Consider the following 23070-nt stretch of genomic DNA (forward strand, 5'->3'; position numbering starts at 1 on the left):
TCATCAAAAAGTCTACAAATAATAAATGCTGGAGAAGGTGTGGAGAAAAGGGATCTCTTGTACATTGTTGTTGGGAATGCAAATTGGTGCCTCCACTATGGAGAACAGTATGGAGGTTCCTTAGAAAAATAAAAATAGAGCTACCATATGATCCAGCAATCCCACTCCCTGGTACATACCCAGAAAAAAAAAAACCTAATTCAAAAAGATACATGTGCCCCAGTGTTCACAGCAGCACTATTTATAATAGCCAAGACATAGATACAACCCAAGTGCCCATCAACAGATCAGTTAAAGAAGATAAGATATATATATATATATATACATATATGTATATATATATAAATATATATATAAAGGAATATTACTCAGCCATAAAAAGGAACAAAATATTGCCATTTGCAGCAACATGGATGGACCTAGAGAATATTATACTTAGTGAAGTATGTAAGACAGAGAAAGACAAATACTATGTGATATCACTTATATGTGGAATCTAAAAAATAATACAAAGACTCTATATACAAAACAGAAAAAGACTCACAGGCATAGAAAACAAACTTATGGTTACCAAAGGGGAGAGAGAGGGGAGGAGGGACAAATTAGGAGTATGGGATTAACAGATACAAAGTACTATACATAAAATGTATAAAATAGATAAGCAACAAGGATTTACTATATAGCACAGAAAATTGTAATCAATATCTTGTAATAATCTGTAATAGAATATAATCAGAAAAAAATAACTGAATCATTATGCTGAACACCTGAAACTAACACAATAGTATAAATCAAATATACTTCAATAAAAAATTTGAAAACAAACAAATATGAATAATTATTAAAGTGATCTTTGTAGGCATTCTTTTCTGTCCAAAATTTATGTTAGTATCTTTTCTAGCCATCTGTGTTAGTATCTACTAGCTAAGGTATTAGACAGCACAGTCTCAAGTATCTATTTATCCATATCTACCTTTTCTTCCATGTGTATCCAAGTGTCTGTTTGTCCATATGTGACCTAGGGAAGGAGATGGCAAATGTTAGTTGACATTCCTTGTTAGTAAGGGCTGGGAAGAAGCATCTGGACCCAAATATGACATCTTTGTGTTGAGAACCCCTGCTGTCTGTTCTAGGGCAATAAGACATATTAGTCATAGTTCTTTCAAAATCTGTATAACTGCAATATCCAGATCAGTGGGACTATTTCTTTTTTAATACCATTTAGGGGCAGTAAGAAAAGACCATTAATCTTATTTTCCAGGATTAGAGTTTTTGACTGACTTCAATTAATTTTAATATCCAAGGTGACCAAAAAGCTACATATTATGCTAAAGATATCTTGACTATTGGAATACAGCATGGTTAAAAATAAGTACGAAGAAAATATTTTTAAAATTCATTTTAGTTTATATCTTCTGATTGATAACCAATTACCCACCCAGAGTGAGCTCTCTTCAGTTTTGCCTTAACTACGTGGAAACTCGATGTTGAGCTCACTGTTTTTTTCTTTCTTTCTCTTTTCCTTCCTCTTTGTATTTTCTGGATTACTAAGTTGCCTGGAATGTCTATTTCTATATACTCACTTGCACTAGGAGTTTACTTATATTCTGGTGAGATACTTAAAGCAAAGTACTTAGAAGTCACAGCACAGAAAGAGGCCTTGCAAAAATAATTCAGTGTCCTCTTTACCTGTCTTCCCTCTATCTATCAAAAATGTAATTTGCTGTGGCAGTACATGCTTTTCTAAGTCATTGTTGTACTATCACAAAAAACAGATCTTTGATCTCTGTGTGTATTGATGAATTAAACATAGTGTGCCCACTTTCTAAACATCATTTAATAAGCTTGGAATAGCAATTTTCTTTTAGCTTCATTTTCCTACTTTTGAATTGAAGTATGGTGTTTTCCTTTTTAAATATCACTAAAATCCTGCAATTGGACAAACCTTCTACTGAGAAAATCATAAAGCCAAGAAAGTACTTACTCAATTACTAAGAATCCTGTATTTTAAGTGATTTCACCCAAAAGTATTGTTCATAGCATGAATCAATGAAAGCAGTAATAAGTCATTATTAAGGAACAATTACAGATTTCTGTTGTTTTCCTTTTTATATTTTGAAGCATATAAGCACTAGCTGTAGTTTCAAAATTAATCTGAAATATTTTAATTCACTTTCAGGTTTATTCTACGTCGTGTTTCGGGGATGAAGTTTAAAGGATTGGATCAAATGATAGCACCTCAAAGTTATAAAATGATACACATAACAACTCAAAAAATGCTCATAGTTTGCAAATATATGTTCATTGTGTAATTTATTGAATATCTTCTGTGAATAGCAATGTTCTACGCTGGAATTACTGATGTAATATATCTTTTGTCCCATCTCAGAAGAACTTGATGTATGCGCATCATGAAATAGTGTGGCTCAAGCCCTAATGCCAGAGTTAATATTTTTGTAACATACATATATTTGCCTTATAGTTAGCTAAGGAAATGTTGATATCAAGAAACCAGGACAGATCACTCATATCTACATCTTTCTCTACTGTAAAATGTGAAAAGTATGTCCTGTAAATAAAAATGTCCTCAAGAATATTACTCAGCCATAAAAAGAAACAAAATTGAGTTATTTGTAGTGAGGTGGATGAAACTAGAGTCCGTCATACAGAGTGAAGTAAGTCAGAAAGAGAAAAACAAATACCGTATGTTAACACATATATATGGAATCTAAAAAAAACAAAAACAAAAACAAATGGTTCTGGAGAACCTAGGGGCAGAATAGGAATAAAGACGCAGACGTAGAGAATGGACTTGAGGACACGGGGAGGGGGAAAGGTAAGCTGGGACGAAATGAGAGAGTGGCATGGACTTATATATACTACCAAATGTAAAATAGATAGCTAGTGGGAAGCAGCCACATAGCACAGGGAGATCAGCTCAGTGCTTTGTGGATAAGGAGGGTGGGAGGGAGACGCAAGAGGGATATATGTATATGTATAGCTGATTCACTTTGTTATAAAGCAGAAACTAAGACATCATTGTGAAGCAATTATACTCCAATAAAGATGTTAAAAAAAATCATTTAGTTCTTGTTATAAGCGGTGTTCAGCCCCAAGTATCATGCAATAGAGAGCAGGCACTCAGTTTTTGTTGATTTATCAGATGAACTGAAAAAGTCTAATCAGATAAGACTGGTACATTGCACTTAATTGCTTATAACTGTTAATAAATATACTAAATGAAACTAATAAACCTATTGTTATTAATTGACTTTCATAAAAACCACTCTGTAAATCTAGTTATATTTAGCTTAATTATATGATATTTATTGGTTACAATTCATAGCTAGTCAAACATAAATGGCAAATGATTAAAGCAACTCATCTCAGAAGTCATCAGCTTAGGTTAAGCTATATAAGTTAAGCTATATAACCTTCTATAAGTCATAGAACCTACTTTTATTTAAGAAATCTAATTGTTGGCTACTAGATCGAATTACATTGTCATGTATCATGTAAATCTATAAACCTATAGTTTTGCACACTAAAACTATTTCTAACAAATCCCATTTATTTTTCTAGCTAAGAAAATATGTATGTCATGTAATAAAATATTTGCTTGAGGTAAAACAAACTAAATAAATACTGTATGTTTTTCTAAGTGTAGGGCTTTTTATAATTTCAAAGATTAAAAATAAATATGGTTTTAAAATAATACAGGCACTGTTTTCCAAAATGCCTCAAGTTTTCCATGGAAGCTTACCAGCCTGGAAGCTCTGACAGACTAAAAGTTACTAAGATAGGGAGACTTGAGACAGGATAGGGACTCAGACAGGCAGATTCAGCTATGTACTAGAGGAGGGGGTTCATCCTGTGAGGTCTAATATAGTGCCTGCATTGTAAGAGTGGTAAGTACTGGGCCAGAAAGGGAAATCACATAAACTTATCCAGAAAGGATAACTGAGTATACAGTACTGGAAACATGCTTACTTTAGCATAGAAACTTTTAGGGTACAAGGTGGTTTTTCTGCTTTATTTTATTTGCATTATCTCTATGTAAATCTCCATGAGATCTATGACAGATTTTCTTCTCACAATGTCTTTTTCCCTTCCTGTCTTCTTTATGAAACCTTTATATGCATTCCTCAACAAGTATTTGCTGAATCAGTAAATGAACCCTTTATGCTTTATATGGCAGGGGGGGTAGGGAGTAAAAAGAAACATGTGAAAATGTTTTTCATAGTGAACAAAAAAATCTCATGAGTATAAGTTATCATCATTATGGTAAATCTCATTATAGCAAGCCAAAAATACCTGTCAAAGGTTCAAAGCCCAAATCACAATCAAATATGCACTATTGCAGATAGTAGTTAATCATATCATTCGATTAACTTTAAAAGGCTGACCTGTGCTGCACATTTTGATAGAATATAAGAATACAGCATATACCATTTAAACACTAACTTGGAAAACACAAATGGTTATGTACAAAACACAACAGATGAAGTCCACAGGGATGGCTGTACAATATATTCTAAGAATTAGATGAAAATACACCTTTCACTGGAACCAGTTATAAACAACCCAAAGGAATTTTGTTAACAAGAGAGGAAGGAGGTGGGAACACATTTAATGAAGCTCCTCACGAGAATCAGACCTGGATGTAGACGCTTCAGATCTATCACCTCCTTTAATCATCATAACTATGCTTCAAGCTCTAGCGTGTGCCGAACTAGCTTATACTGGCTCACAATAACCACTCATTATATATCGTCCCGACTCTGTATTCAGTGACTTCACACTGGTGTCTTTAAATCATTCATTGTGGGAGTATTTACAACATTGAAATCAGCAAAAGGTACAAATCGGGGCTTGTTTTCTCCCAGTCCAAGAGCAAATTTGTTAACATTTGCTAGCACATCATGATATGCACTAAGTAGGATAACATAACAATGTTTAGGCTCTAAAATCCATCTAATCCTAAAATTCTATGACTATTGCAGAGCAAATTACCTAGCATTTTTAACTGAATAAACTTCCTTAGTTTTAATGGATGATTTAGACAGTTTTAGGCTGTACACTGGGAGGTTTTTAGTCAAAAATGGTAATTTTTAGTTACATAATTTATTTGTGAAATGAAAAGGTTGTTGTGTTTATATAATGGGCCATGCTTCCTCATTTAATAATGAGAATGTTTTATTCTTGAAAGCATAAAATAGTAATAGTTATTAAGATTTATTTAAATAAGATTTATTTAAGACAACCTATGATTATATCTTTGACCATTCTTTTTCTTTTTTTTTAACATCTTTATTGGAGTATAATTGCTTTACAATGGTGTGTTAGTTTCTGCTTTATAACAAAATGAATCAGCCATATGTATACATATATCCCCATATCTCCTCCCTCTTGTGTCTCCCTCCTAGCCTCCCTATCCCACCCCTCTAGGTGGTCACAAAGCACTGAGCTGATCTCCCTGTGCTATGCAGCTGCTTCCCACTAGCTATCTATTTTACATTTGGTAGTATATATAAGTCCATGCCCTCTCTCACTTCGTCCCAGCTTACCCTTCCCCCTCCCTGTGTCCTCAACTCCATTCTCTGTGTCTTTATTCCTGTCCTGCCCCTAGGTTCTCCAGAACCATTTGTTTTTGTTTTTGTTTTTTTAGATTCCACTTATATGTGTTAGCATATGGTATTTGTTTTCCTGTTTCTGACTTACTTCACTCTGTATGACAGACTCTAAGTCCATCCACCTCACTATGAATAACTCAATTTCATTTCTTTTTATGGCTGAGTATATGCCACATCTTCTTTATCCATTCATCTGTTGATGGACACTTAGGTTGCTTCCATGTCCTGGCTACTGTAAATAGAGCTGCAGTGAACATTGTGGTACATGACTCTTTCTGAATTATGGTTTTCTCAGGGTATATGCCCAGTAGTGGGATTGCTGGGTCGTATGGTAGTTCTGTTTTCAGTTGACCATTCTTTATATTGGTATTTTGCAGTGAGGCCCACAGTAATTGAAACTGATGTTTACGTAAACAGCATTGGACCAGTTGATCCCATAAATATGGTGAGTAATGAATATTAAAAATAGTTATCTGGCATAGAGTTCTGGAGTATATATATACCACAATAATAGAAAGAATATGTGAATAATTTCTGATAACTAATTCTGAATGAGTTCAGGGCAACAGATGCAATTAGTGATTCGTTGGTTGTGCATAGGCCGACTCCAAGGTATAGAGATGATTTTGCAGATGGTAGAGTCATTTTTTGAGATAGGGAATATAGCCATATGTGCCCTCAGATGCTGAAGGCACATTCAGGAGGAACCGTCCAGTAATGATTTGGATTTTAATTTCCAGGAAGAAGTTATGACTGGAAATAGATGTAAATTGGGGAGGGAAGAGGGACAAGCAGCATAAAATATAGCTTAAAGCCACAATAAATGATCCAAGAAAGATGCAGATTAAGAGGAATCAGATGGTATTTATAATGAGATCAATGCATGTAAAATACAGGTGGAAGAAAGAGAAATGCAGAAAAGGGACATACTCAGAAAAGTCAGAGGGTAGGAGAAGAACCAGGGAGAAGATGATATTGTATAATCTGAGGAAGAAAAGAGAATGGAAAAGAAGGAACTAATAATCAGTTGTCAACATACATGAGAATCCAGTGATAAATGGAATAAATTGGGCCCACTGGTGTTGGTTATATGGTACTGGTTATCTCTGTTAGGTGAAATTCAGTGGAAAAGTGAAAGAAAGAAAAGAATAACAGCTGAATCGTACGTCTCTCCTCCATCCTCAAAATTGGTTTCCTATCCAACTTCTTGTCACAGAGCTAGAAATATGGGTTCTGCAGTGATAGACATGCAATCATGTGTGGATTTCAAGGTGATGGTGAGTAAGTGGGAATGCAGGTTAATTTTATGAACTACTATTTTGAGAAACTTGACTTAGAAGAGAATGAGGTAAGAGTTTGGTGGTAGAGAAGGAAGAGAGTAAAAGAGAAATATGAGCAAGAGAGAATATGAGAAAATGTCAAGGAAAGGTCATTTAGGATGGAAAATGGAAAAGTTTGTAACTATGCTTATACACAGAATAAATAGTTTTCATTACCATTTGAAAGACATAATTAATAACTCCAATATAACCCACAGACATTATTTAAAATAGGTTGAAAATGTGCTGTTCCAAACCCTAATGATCCCATTTCTGTGAGTCAAACTACTTGGTCCTATTCAATGAGCTCAATCATGTTTTATGTTCATCTCCTCTGATTTGGTCACCTGTGTTACTCTCTCAGGCTGCCGTAACAAAGTGCCAGAGACTGCTGGCTGAAACAACAGACATTTCAGACATTTATATCTCCAGTCCTTAAGGACAGAAGTCCAAATCAAGGTGTCAGCAACTTTGCTTTCTTCTCAGGCCTTTCTCCTTGGTTTGCAGATGGCCACCTTCTCACTGTGTCATTACATGGGCTTTCTTCAGTGCATGTGTTTCCCTGGTGCTCTTTGTGTATCCAAATTTTCCCTTCTATAAAGACAGCAGTCAGATTGGATTTGGGTCCACCCTAAAGACCTCATTTTAACTTAATCATCTATTTAAAGGCCCTATCTTCAAATACAGTCACATTCTGAGGTACTGGGAGTTAGGGCTTCAACATATGAATTTTGGGAGGACAGCATTTAGTCCATAACACCATGCAAAGATAATTCTCTAACCCTTTGATGATTTTTCTCCCTAACTTCATTTATTCATTATCACAATAAATTGTCTCTTTATTACTGATCTTAACCACTTTATGCCTGAATAACCATCATTATATACTTGTCTGTGTCTGCTTATTCTTATAGTATTACAGCCGTGCTCAGTTTTTCTCTTACTCAATATGATGTTCACATGATTGTCATTAACTTTCACAGCTGCCTATATTGAGTACCGTACTGACAGCATTTTGGTCACACCATAATGGACATCTGTGTTGCCTTAGTGCAAATAAATACGAACTGGCTTGGGATAAGTTGAATTTGAGAGTCTGAAAATAGGAGCCAACTGTCAGGAGAAAGGGCTGGAGCAACTATTTTCCAGGGATTAGCTAAACCTCCGAGGAATTGGAAAAGCAGTGTTAAAGTAAAGAGAGAAGGAAAAAGAAACAAATATCAGACCTTGAGGAACATATATTGGGTTGGCCAAAATGTTCGTTCGTTTTTTCCTGTAAGATGGCTCTGGTAGCTCTTAGTTGTCTTTAATTTGAAACAATTTTGTTAGATTGTATTGTGACAGCTATCATATCAGCATGCATTTAAAAAAAAAACTTACCAAATTGATGAATTTTTGTGTAGCCATTTTAATACTGAAGGTGGAAGAAAAAAAGCAACATTTTTGGCATATTATGCTTTATTATTTCAAGAAAGGTAAAAATGCAACTGAAATGCAAGAAAAGATTTGTGCAGTGTATGGAAAAGGTGTTGTGACTGAACAAACCTGTCAAAAGTGGTTTGTGAAGTTTCGTGCTGGAGATTTCTCTCTGGACAATGCCCCACGGTAGGATAGACCAGTTGAAGTTGATAGGGATCAAATCAAGACATTCACTGAGAACAATCAACATTATACCACGTGAGAGATAGCCGACATACTCAAAATATCCAAATCAAGCACTGAAAATCATTTGCACCAGCCTGGTTATGTTAATCACTTTGATGTTTGGGTTCCACATAAGTTAAGTGAAAAAAACCTTCCTGACCATATTTCTGCGTGTGATTCTCTACAGAAACGTAATGAAAACATTCCGTTTTAAAACAAATTGTTGCAGGCGATGAAAAGTGGATACTGTACAATAATGTGGAACAGAAGAGATGGTGGGGCAAGTGAAATGAACCACCACCAACCACAGCAAAGGCCGGTCTTCATCCAAAGAAGGTGATGTTGTGTACATGGTGGGATTGGAATGGAGTCCTCTGTTATGAGCTCCTTCTGGAAAACCAAACAATTAATTCCAACAAGTACTGCTCCCAATTAGATCAACTAAAAGCAGCACTTGACGAAAAGCATCCAGAATTAGTCAACAGAAAATGCATAATCTTCCATCTGGATAACACAAGACCACATGTTTCTTTGATGACCAGGCAAAAACTGCTACAGCTTGGCTGGGAAGTTCTGATTCTTCTGCCATATTCACCAGAGACTGCACCTTCAGATTTGCATTTATTTCGGTCTTTACAAAATTCTGGAAAAAAATTTCAATTCCCTGGAAGACTGTAAAAGGCACCTGGAACAGTTCTTTGCTCAAAAAGATTAAAAGTTTTGGGAAAATGGAGTTATAAAGTTGCCTGAAAAATGGCAGAAGGTAGTGGAACAAAAGGGCGAATACATTGTTCAATAAAGTTCTTGGTGAAAATGAAAAATGTGCCTTTTATTTTGACTTAAAAAACCAAAGGCACTTTTTGGCCAACCCAATATATTTAAGGACCTGAAAGATGAAATTGAGGTAGTAAATTAAACAGCATAGTTGGCAAGAAAATGAAGATAACGCAAGGGAAGAGAAAGTTTCAAAGAGTGTTTTAGTATTACTTCTACCCCAAACAAATTTGTATACAACCTCTTGGTTTTTGTAAAGATAAAACATTCTATATACCTGTGTGTATTGATTTAACATTATGCAAATATAAGATTTCATAAAGTAATGCCTTACTAAAATGTTAATTTTCTCTTTAAAAAAATCATAAAATATTCAGCCTCTAATTAACCAATACTTAGATAAGCCCATTTGGGCATGTGGAAGTCTAAATTTTCCTGCATTGCATATGTTTTATTTGGGGCTTTTGTTTTCAATTTGAATGAATTCATTAAAGAAAAATGTGGTCATTAAAGAAGAAGTAGAATTCAAGACTGAATTAGTATTCCAGAAATATTTTGACAAGAATGGCTATCAAAAGGCTTCTATGATAATCTTCCTATATAAAAGTTTCATGGTATTAAATATTTAGTTTTCCCAGTGGGGCAAATTAGACACTTGTAACCTTGGACAGTGATAGTTTTTTAAAAAAGCTAATTAAGTGAAATTACTATTAAAATTGGTGATACTAAAGCAGTATAAGAAAAAAAAAACTGTGGAATATTTGATAGTGTTTATTAAAAGAGAAGCATTGTCATACTAGGGATTAAGGAACAGTTTACATAGCAGACTATTTTAACTAAACAATACAGGAAAATTAGAATTCAGTTATTATAAAATGAACAAAATTGCTTTGACTGTGAGTGTAATAAAGCAAGCAGACCTGAGTGTAATTAAGCAAGCAACTGTTTTTTCCCTCTTTACACATACAACTTAAGTTACTGATAAGGAACAAAATTAATACATAGGTTTAATGTTTTTATTTTTTCAAATGAGGCAAAATTTTGTTTGGTGCAAAATGGTTGTTTCATTTTAAGCTTGGCTACATAAAATAGTATCTGTAGATTACTGATAAGACCTAAAGCAATATCATTCTACAATAGGATCTGTCTTTCTTTTCTTTTCTTTTTAAATCCAGGGTTAGATTAATGGCTTCAATCCTGGTGCCACTGTCAAAAAATAGATATTTAATAATTGCATGTTGTAAGAATGAATAAATCAATAAATAGATCATTCCTATAATTTCTATTTTGAGAATTTAAGTGCAAAGTGAATAACAGATGCACTAATGAAGATTGAAAAATTAACTTGGAAAGAGGCTGTTCAACTATGCATCTCTATTTAAAACTATCTAATTGTAAACAGAACAGAAATATACAATCAAAACTGAAGGCAAAAAATGTTAATAGAGGTTATTAGACTGGAATTAAAGTATTTAACCTCTTAATTTTTCAGGTTTTGAGAAGATTATGTATTTTCACTCTTTCAAGTAAATGTGTCAGGATAATTAAACAATTGCACTTATCCTCTGGTAGCAAATACAACGTTCAAGGGTTATAGCGATTCTCTGAATCAAGTCAAAATCAATGAAAGCTCCAGGGAATCCAAGATGATATTATAGGTATATAACACAAGGGGAGTAAGTAGAAAACAGTTATAATTGAAAATTCCAGGTATAATTTGGACATGGGTTTATTCATAGCAACTGGTACACCATTATATAGTCCAATATTTAAGAGATTATCAATATACGCATTTTGAAAGTGTCAGACCAGAGAGATTAAACAGCTATAAAAAACTGTTCAAGAACAAGATCCCATTTCATGTCTGTAGAACTTAAGTTTATATCATCCTAACTGCCAGGGTCAGAGGTCACATGGTCTTAGAATATGCTTCCGAAGCTGAATAGATTCTTCCAGCGTGAAATTGCGATTGGTTTTGGTAATGGAGACAGGGATGAAGAGTGAAAACACAAGTTATGAGGAAGGCAACTTATAAAGGAGCCAGGGCACAAGCTGGGCTAGACTCCAAAGTAACTACCTGCTGGAGATGACAATGCTGGGGAGAGCAGTACACAAATAGGATTAAATTAATTTATCAAAAGACAAGTTGTTTTCTTTCTGTCCAGTATAGAAATATTTAACAGTAATGCCCCTTTTCAGACTCCTTTTACAAGAAAAGGAAAATCCAACCGCTCCCTATAAAAGAAAAAATATTCTTTAAAAGCGTAGATGGAACTATGAAAGTTATAAACATTAATCATTATTGTATGGAAATACAGTACAGGATATAAGAGATTTTCCCAGAAACCAAATTTTGTTCTATCATTCAAATAGAATGGCCAAGCATCAAATGTGTGTATAGGGGGTGAGGTATAGTTAAATAATCTATTTGAGAATGGTGAGAACTGAAGTTTAATATTTTTTATTTTCCCTTATTTTATCAGACTTGTTTTTGACAATAAACTCCCTAGACATATAACTTGGGTTTAAACATTCTAGATATATTGAGAAAGCTGGTGCTCAGAGAGAATTTTTTTCTCCATGAATTTCTTGCAAGGAGCACATTTCTTCAGCATGGTTCATACAATAGGTGCTAATGTTCATAGGTTCATCTTTCCATCTCTCTTTTTCTCTGTCTCTGCCTTTCTCTCTCTCTCTTCCCTCTCATTCCTCTCCTTCCTTTTCTCTCTTTTTTGTTCCTACTGCTTCCAGATTTAAGGAAATAAAGCCTCAAGCATAGCTTCTACATATCAAATTAACCGTGTTTTTTCCTCTTACTATATTAACAGGAAACGGTCACTCCTTGCCAGCTATATTATTTTTAGGAATTATGAAACAGCAAACACATTAAGTTTATTTGTTTGGTTTGTACAATATTTTAAAGTTTGTTGCCATAGTTTTAATTTCTTTTCTTTTGCATATTATGTTAAGATTTATTGTTTTCATTAAATACTCTAAAATCTATTTCTTTTCACAGGCTTTATTTTAAAATAATATAGAATTTAGGTAAGTTTTGATTCAACACTAGCAGAGGTAAAATTAAAAATTATAAATAAATATTATTTTCAACTCTGTACTTCTTTGATCCAGAATGCTCACTTGCCCCATGAATAGGAAGTTAAAGCTCTTAGAATAAAGAAATTAAAATAACCTCTGAACCACCAAAAATTATTAAAATAATTTTACTATTTCTTGAGTTGAAAAAAAACACATTTAAATTTTTATTTTATGGTCTTATTTGTCTTTTATTTATGTAAGACTTGTATTGCGAAAGTTGGTACATTGGCTACTAAGTTAGAATATATATGGCCTCTTTCCTTTGGAGAAGTATAAAACCTAGTGGGGAAGATGTCTAAAAAATAACAAATTAGATCGATACAGAAGAGGAAGGGCCAGGAAAGTTCTGTGTATGAACGCATACATATTTTAAGTTGCAAATGGTGACCCTATGCTATTTTATTTCTAAAAATCTTTCATTAAAATAGGATTTTTTTCCTTATTATAAAGGAAATACATGACCAATATTGGAAAATTAGAAATTCCATTTAGGCAAAAGAAAAAATTAATATTCTAGATTATGATTATCCAGTGGTCACCATTGTTAACTACCATTTTAATAACTTCATGTACATAGTTTTCCCAAATGTTATACTATTAATATTATACATATTTTTATAACATTGTGTCTTTCTACTTATTATATCATGAATGTTATTCCACTTAACTACTTTTTAAAAATATCATTAAATGTTGCATGATATTAGGGGATGTATTTGTACCATAATCTATCTACTAATACATTATCTAACATCTTGGTCAGATTTTGGAGGTGTCTATATTGAATTCTTTTTTAATGATCTGCCTCCTAGGTTAGTTACAATTTTGAGTCCTTCATGAATTAGTAGATAGAGAATGTTGTAGAATGGGACTGTACTTCTTGGTTGTTCTGCCCTCAGGCTAGGATTAGGGGGAAAGTTCTGCCAGAATAAGGACCTAATCATACATGTGATTAAAAGGTAGGTAGCCTTGCTTCCTGACTAGCTGATTCAAGGCACTATTTCATTTGTCAAATGTTATAGATGATAATAAATATATCTTATGAGTATACATTTTTCACCTCTTTGTTTAAAATCAAATTATATGAGTTATATGGTACCTACCAAGGGTTTTCAATGATAAACTCAAAGTTATTAGGCAACCGCTTTGATTGCTTCACTTCTTAATAGAAAATTTATTTACAAGAGGAGAATGACAAACGTTAATACGTTGCTAATAATACTCTTTTTTAAAAAAAGAAAAACAATGAATATCTAAGAAAAAGCAGTTTAGCACATATGGTGATAATTAACATGGCCTAAGATAACTTCAGAGGGATAATAGTTCACCATTTTTGAAGATTACATTTAAAATTCTGTTGAGGTACGTTTATTAGCTGAATGTTAAAGTTTTCTTAAATACACACACACATAAACACATGTTCTCAAACAGTGTTTATATATAGAAATTTTATTTAAAGAGATGACAGGTTATACTGTACAGTTTGAGGAATTCTGTACAAATCTCATCTATGGATTTCTCTCTCTCTCTCTCTAACTCTCTTTATTTCTTTTACTTTTACCTTTTCTTTTGGTCAGGAAACCTAGTTATTGGATAGAAATGCCTTGAGGAAGTGATAGAATTTTAAGTCGAAATTTTCCAAACTTTTAGAAACCCAAACTGCATTTAAGAAAAATGCAATTTTTCAGTATTGCTTTATGAGATTCTGATTCAGTAATCTGGGATGGGGACCTAGAATCAGAAATTTGAAAATGCTCTTTGGGGACTTCTGGTCAACCAGTTTTGGCAGCCACTGGCTTGAGCCATTTTCAACAATAAATTTAGCAGGAATTAGGTGGGATTAAATTAAAATAACAAAGATGCCTATAGATCAGAAGTATTTTTATGAGAATGGGTCACTGGACAACACCATGTCCACTGTAGCCTTTATTCTTGTTTATGTTTAGAACAAGATCACCAAACCTTAGAGATGGGAAAGATCAGAATGATAATTTCACATAGTGCCCTGATTTTTCCAGTGAGAGAGAGTAAAGGACATAGTCAGCACCCTACTCTAAGTCACATAAGTGGGACTCTGACATGATTTCCTGACTCCACCCAACCAGTAATTCTTTAGATTACATCATAATGTCTCACTACACACACTAACTACAACACACTTTGGATGTATTAGTATTAGTCATTGTTTATCTGAAAAGTATTTACAATTATGTACATAATTAAAGACAACGCCCTACCTCCTACTCAGTTGTGTTATTTTTATATTTGTTTCAGCCCAAAGTCTTTAAATAATGTACTAAAGTTTTAGGTTTTAGATTGGCAGTGAATTTGAACTCACATCAGTTACCCTGCAGTTTAACTAAAATCTGAAATAGAGAAAACTTCTTAAATGTCTCCACTTTTAACATCTTGCTATAATGGAAATCAAGACAAATCTCTATAATGGAAATTGTGCAAATCCTGCCACAGGCTTTGGCTTATCTGAGTAAAGCACTCAGCTTTGTGATATGCACAACTTGATCTAAACTACTGAAGTAAACGTCGGAAGCCAGCACTTCCAATAATAGTGTGAAAAATGCCATCCTAGTAGCATACTGATATGTCAGAAAATCCTCTGATTCTATTTTTGTGTTAGGATTTGAACTTGTAACAAAGAGTGGATCACAAAATTAACTTACATTTTAGAGATAAAGATCTCTCTTTAATGTTAGTATTCAGCTGTGTGTGAAAGTCAGTTCAGGTAAATACAACTTCTGTCATGAAGTCTTTCTTAATTTTCCATAGCTGAAAATGATCTCTATTGTTTCTATTTCTGTTTAACTCTATCCCCCCTAAGCATTATTAATTTCCAATTTTATTGTTTATATATTCATAACAAGAAGTCTTCATGTCCATCTTTGTAAACCAAGAACAATACAGAAGTAACTTGGACACTGAAAAATATTTGTTAAAAAGTTAAGTGATGAATGCACATGGTGTTATGTACCTTTGGAAATCTAAATTTAGAGACATAAAAATAGAACCCAAAGGGCTGATAAATGAACTCAGGATTTATGTCTGCTTTTGTAATATCTCTCAATGTACTGATGATTGATTTCAATGATTTAAGTACCTGACATAATCTCCTTCCTTATTTCTTTTTCATTTGAAAAAATAGAATAACACCAAGTTATTTTACTTATCTTGTGATAGTTTCAAGAAGTTGGTGCTTTTACAATAATTGAGCAAAGTGGGGCAGAATCCTATGAACTTTTATCACTAAACCTATTTGTGCTGGGGATTAACTACACTTGTACCTTTTCTCTACATGTTTATAGCCTTAGTATCTGGTTTACTGCTAACCATTGGCCCATCATATTTTGGCCGTGTGAATAGATACTTTAGGGAGAGATTAATGCCAAGGTGCTAAGATCAGATCAGGATCAACCCAACTTCATGATGTAATTATGCACCTAAATTAATTATTTAGGTCTGTATTTTGAGTGATGCTAATTCCATTACTAAAAAAAAAAGTATTGAATTAACCAGTGCTTTTAAATGTTAGACACAGCACATAATTGCAAATCTGACAGTGAAGTAGAAGAATGCACTACATGAACTTTCATCAGTTATGGTTTGACTGATTAAGTTAGAAATCAAGATGGCTCACTTCTTCACCTTTATTCACTAATGCTATTTTCTGGGCTAACTTGCAAGGAGGCAAAGTTTCATAATGTACTTTGGATCTCAAATGTTAAATGCACTGTTCCTCATCTCAAAATGTTTATCCTAGAAGCTATTCTTCAACAAGCTACTTGTTCTCAGTGAATGGAACTTCCTTTTCATGTTTCTTTTGCTTATTTATTATGCAGGTAATTATAACCTCTAAATAGGAACATGAAGTACAAGAACACAGTTTGATTATTTTCTCGAAATTACACTAATACAAATGAGCAACAAAATTGGATTTTTCACTTATGTATAAAATGGCACAGATTTTAATAACTTTTCATCTCAATGAGGCATTTATTAAGGATGAGTAATTTTAAAAAGCTTGGAAGTATTAGCCTTTGCAAAAAGTTTAGGAATGGTGGATAATCAAGACAGGCTCTGTATCTTTCTCTTCTTGAACATAGATTGAGGGACTTGTGAGCAGAAAAAACTTCACACTTTCCCAAAAATCTCTGCTTGGAAGAATTTGGCCTTTGGAAGTTATAACTCTTCTAACAATGATTAGCACATTTATAAACAGGTGTGCTAAAGAAGATCCTGCCAGCTGCTAAGCAGGATTCACAGATGCTTGCTATATCCCAGCCCTATATAAGTTACTTCTCAAGTGCAATCTTTAATGCCTTGTTAGTCAGGAACACCGAAGCCAAGTATACCTACTAAGTAGCTTGAGGTTTCCTCTACCAACCAATGTTGGATCTTTGCCAAGCCATAAACCTGGTGGGTATGTTAGCTTCTTCCTTTATCTTAAGCAGTTTCTGCTGTTCAATCCCATACAAAAGCACAGTGTAATTCTGGTATAGAATGTTGTTTAAATGGTAACCAAGACTATGTGAAGAGGGGGTCATGATGCAATATTTTTGTGTACAGGGACCTCATGTCTTTACATCTATGCAAAACAATGAATGACACACTGTAGATGTTAAATATATGAATGATCACTAATTACATTATTATATGGGACAAATTAACCATAATAATTTATCTATGCATATTAGTCACTTTATAAAACATACATTTCATACTCAATTACATAATGTCTAGGCCTGTGTTGGATTTTAAATAATTATTAATATGTATGTGGCTTTCTGAAATTGCAATAGTGTTCATACGAAATAGATAAAATAATGGTGTTTAAAGGTATAAATTTATAAGGAGTATTAACTAATGCATAGAAATCTAATGTACAGTATAATGAATATAGACAATAATATCATACTATAATTAGATACTGTGATAAATATCACTATAACGGTAGTCATATAACAATATATAAATGTACTAAAGTAACCTTAAACTTACACAAAGTTACATGTCAAATTTATTCAATTAATAAAAACCACCAAGCTGGGAAAACTGGACAGGTACATGTAAAAGTATGAGATTAGATCACTCCCTAACACCATACACAAAAATAAGCTCAAAAGGGATTAAAGACCTAAATGTAAGGCCAGAAACTATCAAACTCTTAGAGGAAAACATAGGCAGAACACTCTATGACATAAATCACAGCAAGATCCTTTTTGACCCATCTCCTAGAGAAATGGAAATAAAAACAAAAATAAACAAATGGGACCTAGTGAAACTTAAAAGCTTTTGCACAGCAAAGAAAACCATAAACAAGATCAAAAGACAACCCTCAGAATGGGAGAAAATATTTGCAAATGAAGCAACTGACAAAGGTTTAATCTCCAAAATTTACAAGCAGCTCATGCAACTCAATAACAAAAAAACAAAAAATGCAATCCAAAAATGGGCAGAAGACTTAAATAGACATTTCTCCAAAGAAGATATACCGACTGCCAACAAACACATGAAAGAATGCTCAACATCATTAATCATTAGAGAAATGCAAATCAAAACTACAATGAGATATCATCTCATACCAGTCAGAATGGCCATCATCAAAAAATCTAGAAACAATAAATGCTGGAGAGGGTGTGGAGAAAAGGGAACACTCTTGCACTGCTGATGGGAATGTGAATTGGTACAGCCACTATGGAGAACAGTATGAAGGTTCCTTAAAAAACTACAAATAGAACTACCATATGACCCAGCAATCCCACTACTGGGCATATACCCTGAGAAAACCATAATTCAAAAAGAGTCATGTACCAAAATGTTCATTGCAGCTCTATTTACAAAAGCCAGGAGATGGAAACAACCTAAGTGTCCATCATCGGATGAATGGATAAAGAAGATGTGGCACATATATACAACGGAATATTAGCCATAAAAAGAAACGAAATTGAGCTATTTGTAATGAGGTCGATAGACCTAGAGTCTGTCATACAGAGTGAAGTAAGTCAGAAAGAGAAAGACAAATACTGTATGCTAACACATATATATGGAATTTAAGAAAAAAAATGTCATGAAGAACCGAGGGGTAAGACAGGAATAAACACACAGACCTACTAGAGAAGGGACTTGAGGATATGGGGAGGGGGAAGGGTAAGCTGTGACAAACTGAGAGAGTGGCATGGACATATATACACTACCAAACGTAAAATAGCTAGCTAGTGAGAAGCAGCCGCATAGCACAGGGAGATCAGCTCGGTGCTGTGTGACCACCTAGAGGGGTGGGATAGGGAGGGTGGGAGGGAGCGAGACGCAAGAGGGAAGAGATATGGGAACATATGTATATGTATAACTGATTCACTTTGTTTTAAAGCAGAAACTAACACACCATTGTAAAGCAATTATACTCCAATAAAGATGTAAAAAAAAAAAAAAAAGAGTTCGCCTGCAAATGCATGGGACACGGGTTTGCTCCCTGGTCCAGGAAGATCCCATGTGCCAAGGAGCAACTAAGCCAGTGGGCCACAACTACTGAGCCTGCGTGCCACAACTACTGAAGCCGGTGCGCCTTGAGCCCATGTGCCGTTTATTTTTTGGAGAATAAAACCACTTCTGAGTGATTAAAATTTTAAAAATAAATAAATAAATTGAATTAAGATCTTACAGGAAACATTAAAATTTTATTTGTTAAAAACTGTATGTGCATAAACTTAGTGGACTAAGTTTATGAAATTTATATATTTCATCTTTGTGGCAATTCATAATGTGAAAATAGGGCTTTTCCACTGGAGGCTTAGGAAGGCCAATTAAAATTTGTTGGATTATGGAATTATTAAAAAATAAATAAATAAGTAAATAAAAATAAAATAAACCCACCAAAATAGATAAAAGGAGGTTTTCCACTCACTTTACTCTCTGTATTCTAGTCAAGTAAATTGTAATTTAAATATCCTGCCTGGAAATTAGGATTTGATCCAACTTCTCTATTGACAAGTTGATTCCTAATCTGTTTACTTATTATTCTCTCTACCATTTTAAAATGTTTTTCATTCATTAGTCAAGCTCCCAATTATAATTCCATTTATTATAAATATTTCTCTCCAGGTAAATTGGACAAGAGCTAGTATTACATCAAGAGTGAGTTACCAATCTCTCCCATCTCAAGTGACTCATATAAAATTTCATATCTTTCAATTTACTCTCTTCCTCCTCTTTTAATATCAAAGTTACATACAAATACATATAATCACTTTCTTTTCTCAGTAGCATCAAATATGCATTCTTATTCATTAATTTTATCAAATAAATTTTAATGCTTATAATATGGTAGATATTCTGTCAGGATATAAAGGTAGATTATACCTAATCACCTAATCCTAAGAATTCTCTCATAACCATGCAATTTCCTACTTACAGTCACTCGCTGATTATGGGCAGAGCCTTTGCTCTAATTATGGCACTCATCAGGCCTCACTGTGACCACCATTATATGGGGTTGTTAGATATGTGGATTTGGGATTCAACCTACAGTGTCTCAGTTTTCATATCATCTGCTCTTTGATGTGGGGAGAGTTATTTTACATCTCTATTAATAAATGTTCCTTAAAATAAAGATTATTGTAGTAATTATTCACAGGGCTGTAGTAAGGATTTAATGACATGATACTTGCAAAACTCAACAGATACTTGGCATATTATAAGTGCTTAATAGGTGTGTGTGTGTGTGTGTGTGTGTGTGTGTGTGTGTGTCTGTGTATGTGTGTGTGTGAGTATGATTGCTTTAAAATATTTGAAAACAGTGGATCTAAATAATTGAAATTAATTTTTTGGACAAAGGACAAGATAAGGGCTTTTAGATAATTTAGCGAGTGTTTGCATTTTGATTTTGTAGCTTGTGACTTTTTGTGTGACTTAAGCATTCGTAAATATCACAAAATTTAATATAATTGTTAACATGAAAATGATTGGCCTTTATATTTAATAGCTATATCCTACCTATTATAAATCTTGAATACAATTTACAAAAAGATATGTAAAGCCACACGGGACAGCAGTAATTACGAGAAATCTTGAATTTTAGTTTACATGACTCATGTAAACAATGAAAAAAAAAAGGTTAAGATAATGGCATACTTTTTTTCTACAAAAAAGACTGAGTTTAAGTGCTATTTACTTACAGAAACTTTATAAAAATTCAACCTGAAGAAAATGTCTAAAATAGTGGTTTTACTATTATAAGTCATTACTCTTCTTTTTATCTTTTAGGAATACACAATAGATATAATTTTTGCCCAAACCTGGTTTGATAGTCGTCTAAAATTCAACAGTACCATGAAAGTGCTTATGCTTAACAGTAATATGGTTGGAAAAATTTGGATTCCTGACACTTTCTTCAGAAATTCAAGAAAATCTGATGCTCATTGGATAACAACTCCTAATCGTCTTCTTCGAATTTGGAATGATGGACGCGTTCTATATACTCTAAGGTATTACTGTTTAAGAAAACTTGTAGTTGCTCTAATTTATTTTCCATACTAATATTTGATCAACTGATAAATTTCCATTTTTCAAACTTGGCAAAGTGAGAAATATGAAGCTTCTTTTATACACTAAAATCTAAAATGGTGAACAATTGTGGAAACACTTGTTTAAACTCGGAGTTACTAGTATGTGAAAAGGACTGAAAGCAAAGAGGAAAAACTCCTTGATTTCCCCTCTTTGAAGCAGAAGAGATTGTGGTACAAACATTATGTTTTTTTTAATCTATAGGGCAAATGATTGACAGAGATTTTTCTCTGGGAGTTCATCCTGCTATAACATTTTAAAATACTCTGATTTTCAGTGGTGTAGTAAAACATCCCTAACACAGGATTAAATGAGGGTCGATGTGTAAGATTCAAGTTTATTTAATTCATTGTCTTGAACATATCGACTCATTAAGAATCATCCTGTTAATGGAAAGATGTTTATGGTCAAAAGAAAACAATTCACCATACTTAACCAGGTACACTCTGTTAACCTGCATGTGTGTGCACGTATATGTGTTTGTTGAGATCCTGAAGTATGAATTTTTAAGTGTAAACACAGAGATCACACTTGGGCTAATTATGAGTTATCTTAGTTGGCTGGAGAGAAAAATGTCAGAATTTTCTTATTCATTTATGAATGTTATTATATTACTACTGTGAGGCTTCAGAATTATTATTATTTTCTAGTGTATCACAGTCCATTATTGTAGGCCAAAATCATGTTTAAAAATTAGACAAAAGATTTTTAATGCCTGAAATTATTTCTCATTATTTAATATTTATTTTTCCATCTAAATAGATTGACAATTAATGCAGAATGTTACCTTCAGCTTCATAACTTTCCTATGGATGAACATTCATGTCCATTGGAATTTTCAAGTTGTAAGTGATAAAATACTTGATTTTTCATAGAATTTTATAGCCTCTGATCCTGTTTATTTAAAAATGTAAAATAAAATGAGATAAACTACAATTTATACAATTTTCAGAAGTGTGGACTATGTTTAACTGTCTTACATAAAATTACAAACGACATATTTGTTCCTGGCTTTAAGTTAAAAAATGGCAATAAATCCATAGTAAATATATATATTTTATCATTCTTTACAAATCTTAGTTATATCTATGTCCTTTTCTTATTTTGATTAAATAAGGGACTACTAAGATAGATTTGTATTCAGATGTTTTTACACTGCCATGAATAAAAAGTTGATTCGAATTTTATTCATTTTCCTAGAGGCCAGATTTAACTTTATTACATTGTACTTTAAAATACATTTAATTGGTCTGGTGAAGAACATTTACTATATGGGTAGCAAATACTTGAGAAAACTTTAATGAGTTGGAAAAACCAAGGTATAAATAAATTTATTTTATTCAAAAGAATGAATGAAACACAGAGAAATGATTAGAGAGAAATAATTTAGATACAAACACTTAGTATTTTGTTGCAAAGAACTAGTTATAATCTTTCTATACCAATATCAGTTTTGTTTTATATTTACTAACATATTTATCCTCACATTTATCTTTATAAAAATGTTTTTCTACATAATATATAATTGAGCAAGTCTTGAAAACCCATAAAATGACTTTAAAAATATTGCTTGTGTCTATGAATTGTATAATGCTTTTTCCTTTTTTAAAATTCAATTTTTTTCAGATATCACATTCTAGAATTTATTCACAGTAGATTACAAGTATTTATAAGTATTATCCTGCTTCTTCACTTTAAAAATTCCCATATATCTCTTGCTGTCATTTATTAAGGATTTTCTTGACTTTCTTAATAATTTTAATCTCACTAAAATGTCCTTTTTACTTCATAGTCTCATCTCTCACTGCTCTGATTTTCTAACATTGACTTATCAATGAATAAAACAGCCAAATAACAGCAAAGACTTGATTAAAAGGAACATTCAAGGACTAGTTGATACACAAATTAAATTTAAAGATGTAGCAATTACTGTATTCTCCTCTAGATATCATACCTGAATTCTTGGTACTGTCATTATTGGGAATATCCTATCCCTGTTAGTGCAATTGGGTGTTACTGACATAAATATAATA

General features: G+C 33.0%; 1 protein-coding gene across 1 annotated transcript in view; it reads left to right on the forward strand.

Annotated features, from left to right (window-relative positions):
* Positions 1-23070, forward strand: part of GABRG1 (gamma-aminobutyric acid type A receptor subunit gamma1) — a 63489-nt gene that overhangs the window by 24848 nt on the left and 15571 nt on the right. The window contains exons 3-5 of the mRNA XM_060011754.1: positions 6011-6078; positions 20738-20958; positions 21800-21882. Of these exons, the coding sequence (XP_059867737.1) occupies positions 6011-6078; positions 20738-20958; positions 21800-21882 (372 nt within the window). The remainder of the gene's footprint in view (positions 1-6010; positions 6079-20737; positions 20959-21799; positions 21883-23070) is intronic.

Source organism: Delphinus delphis, chromosome 5 (assembly GCF_949987515.2).
Source record: "Delphinus delphis chromosome 5, mDelDel1.2, whole genome shotgun sequence".
NCBI lineage: Eukaryota > Metazoa > Chordata > Mammalia > Artiodactyla > Delphinidae > Delphinus > Delphinus delphis.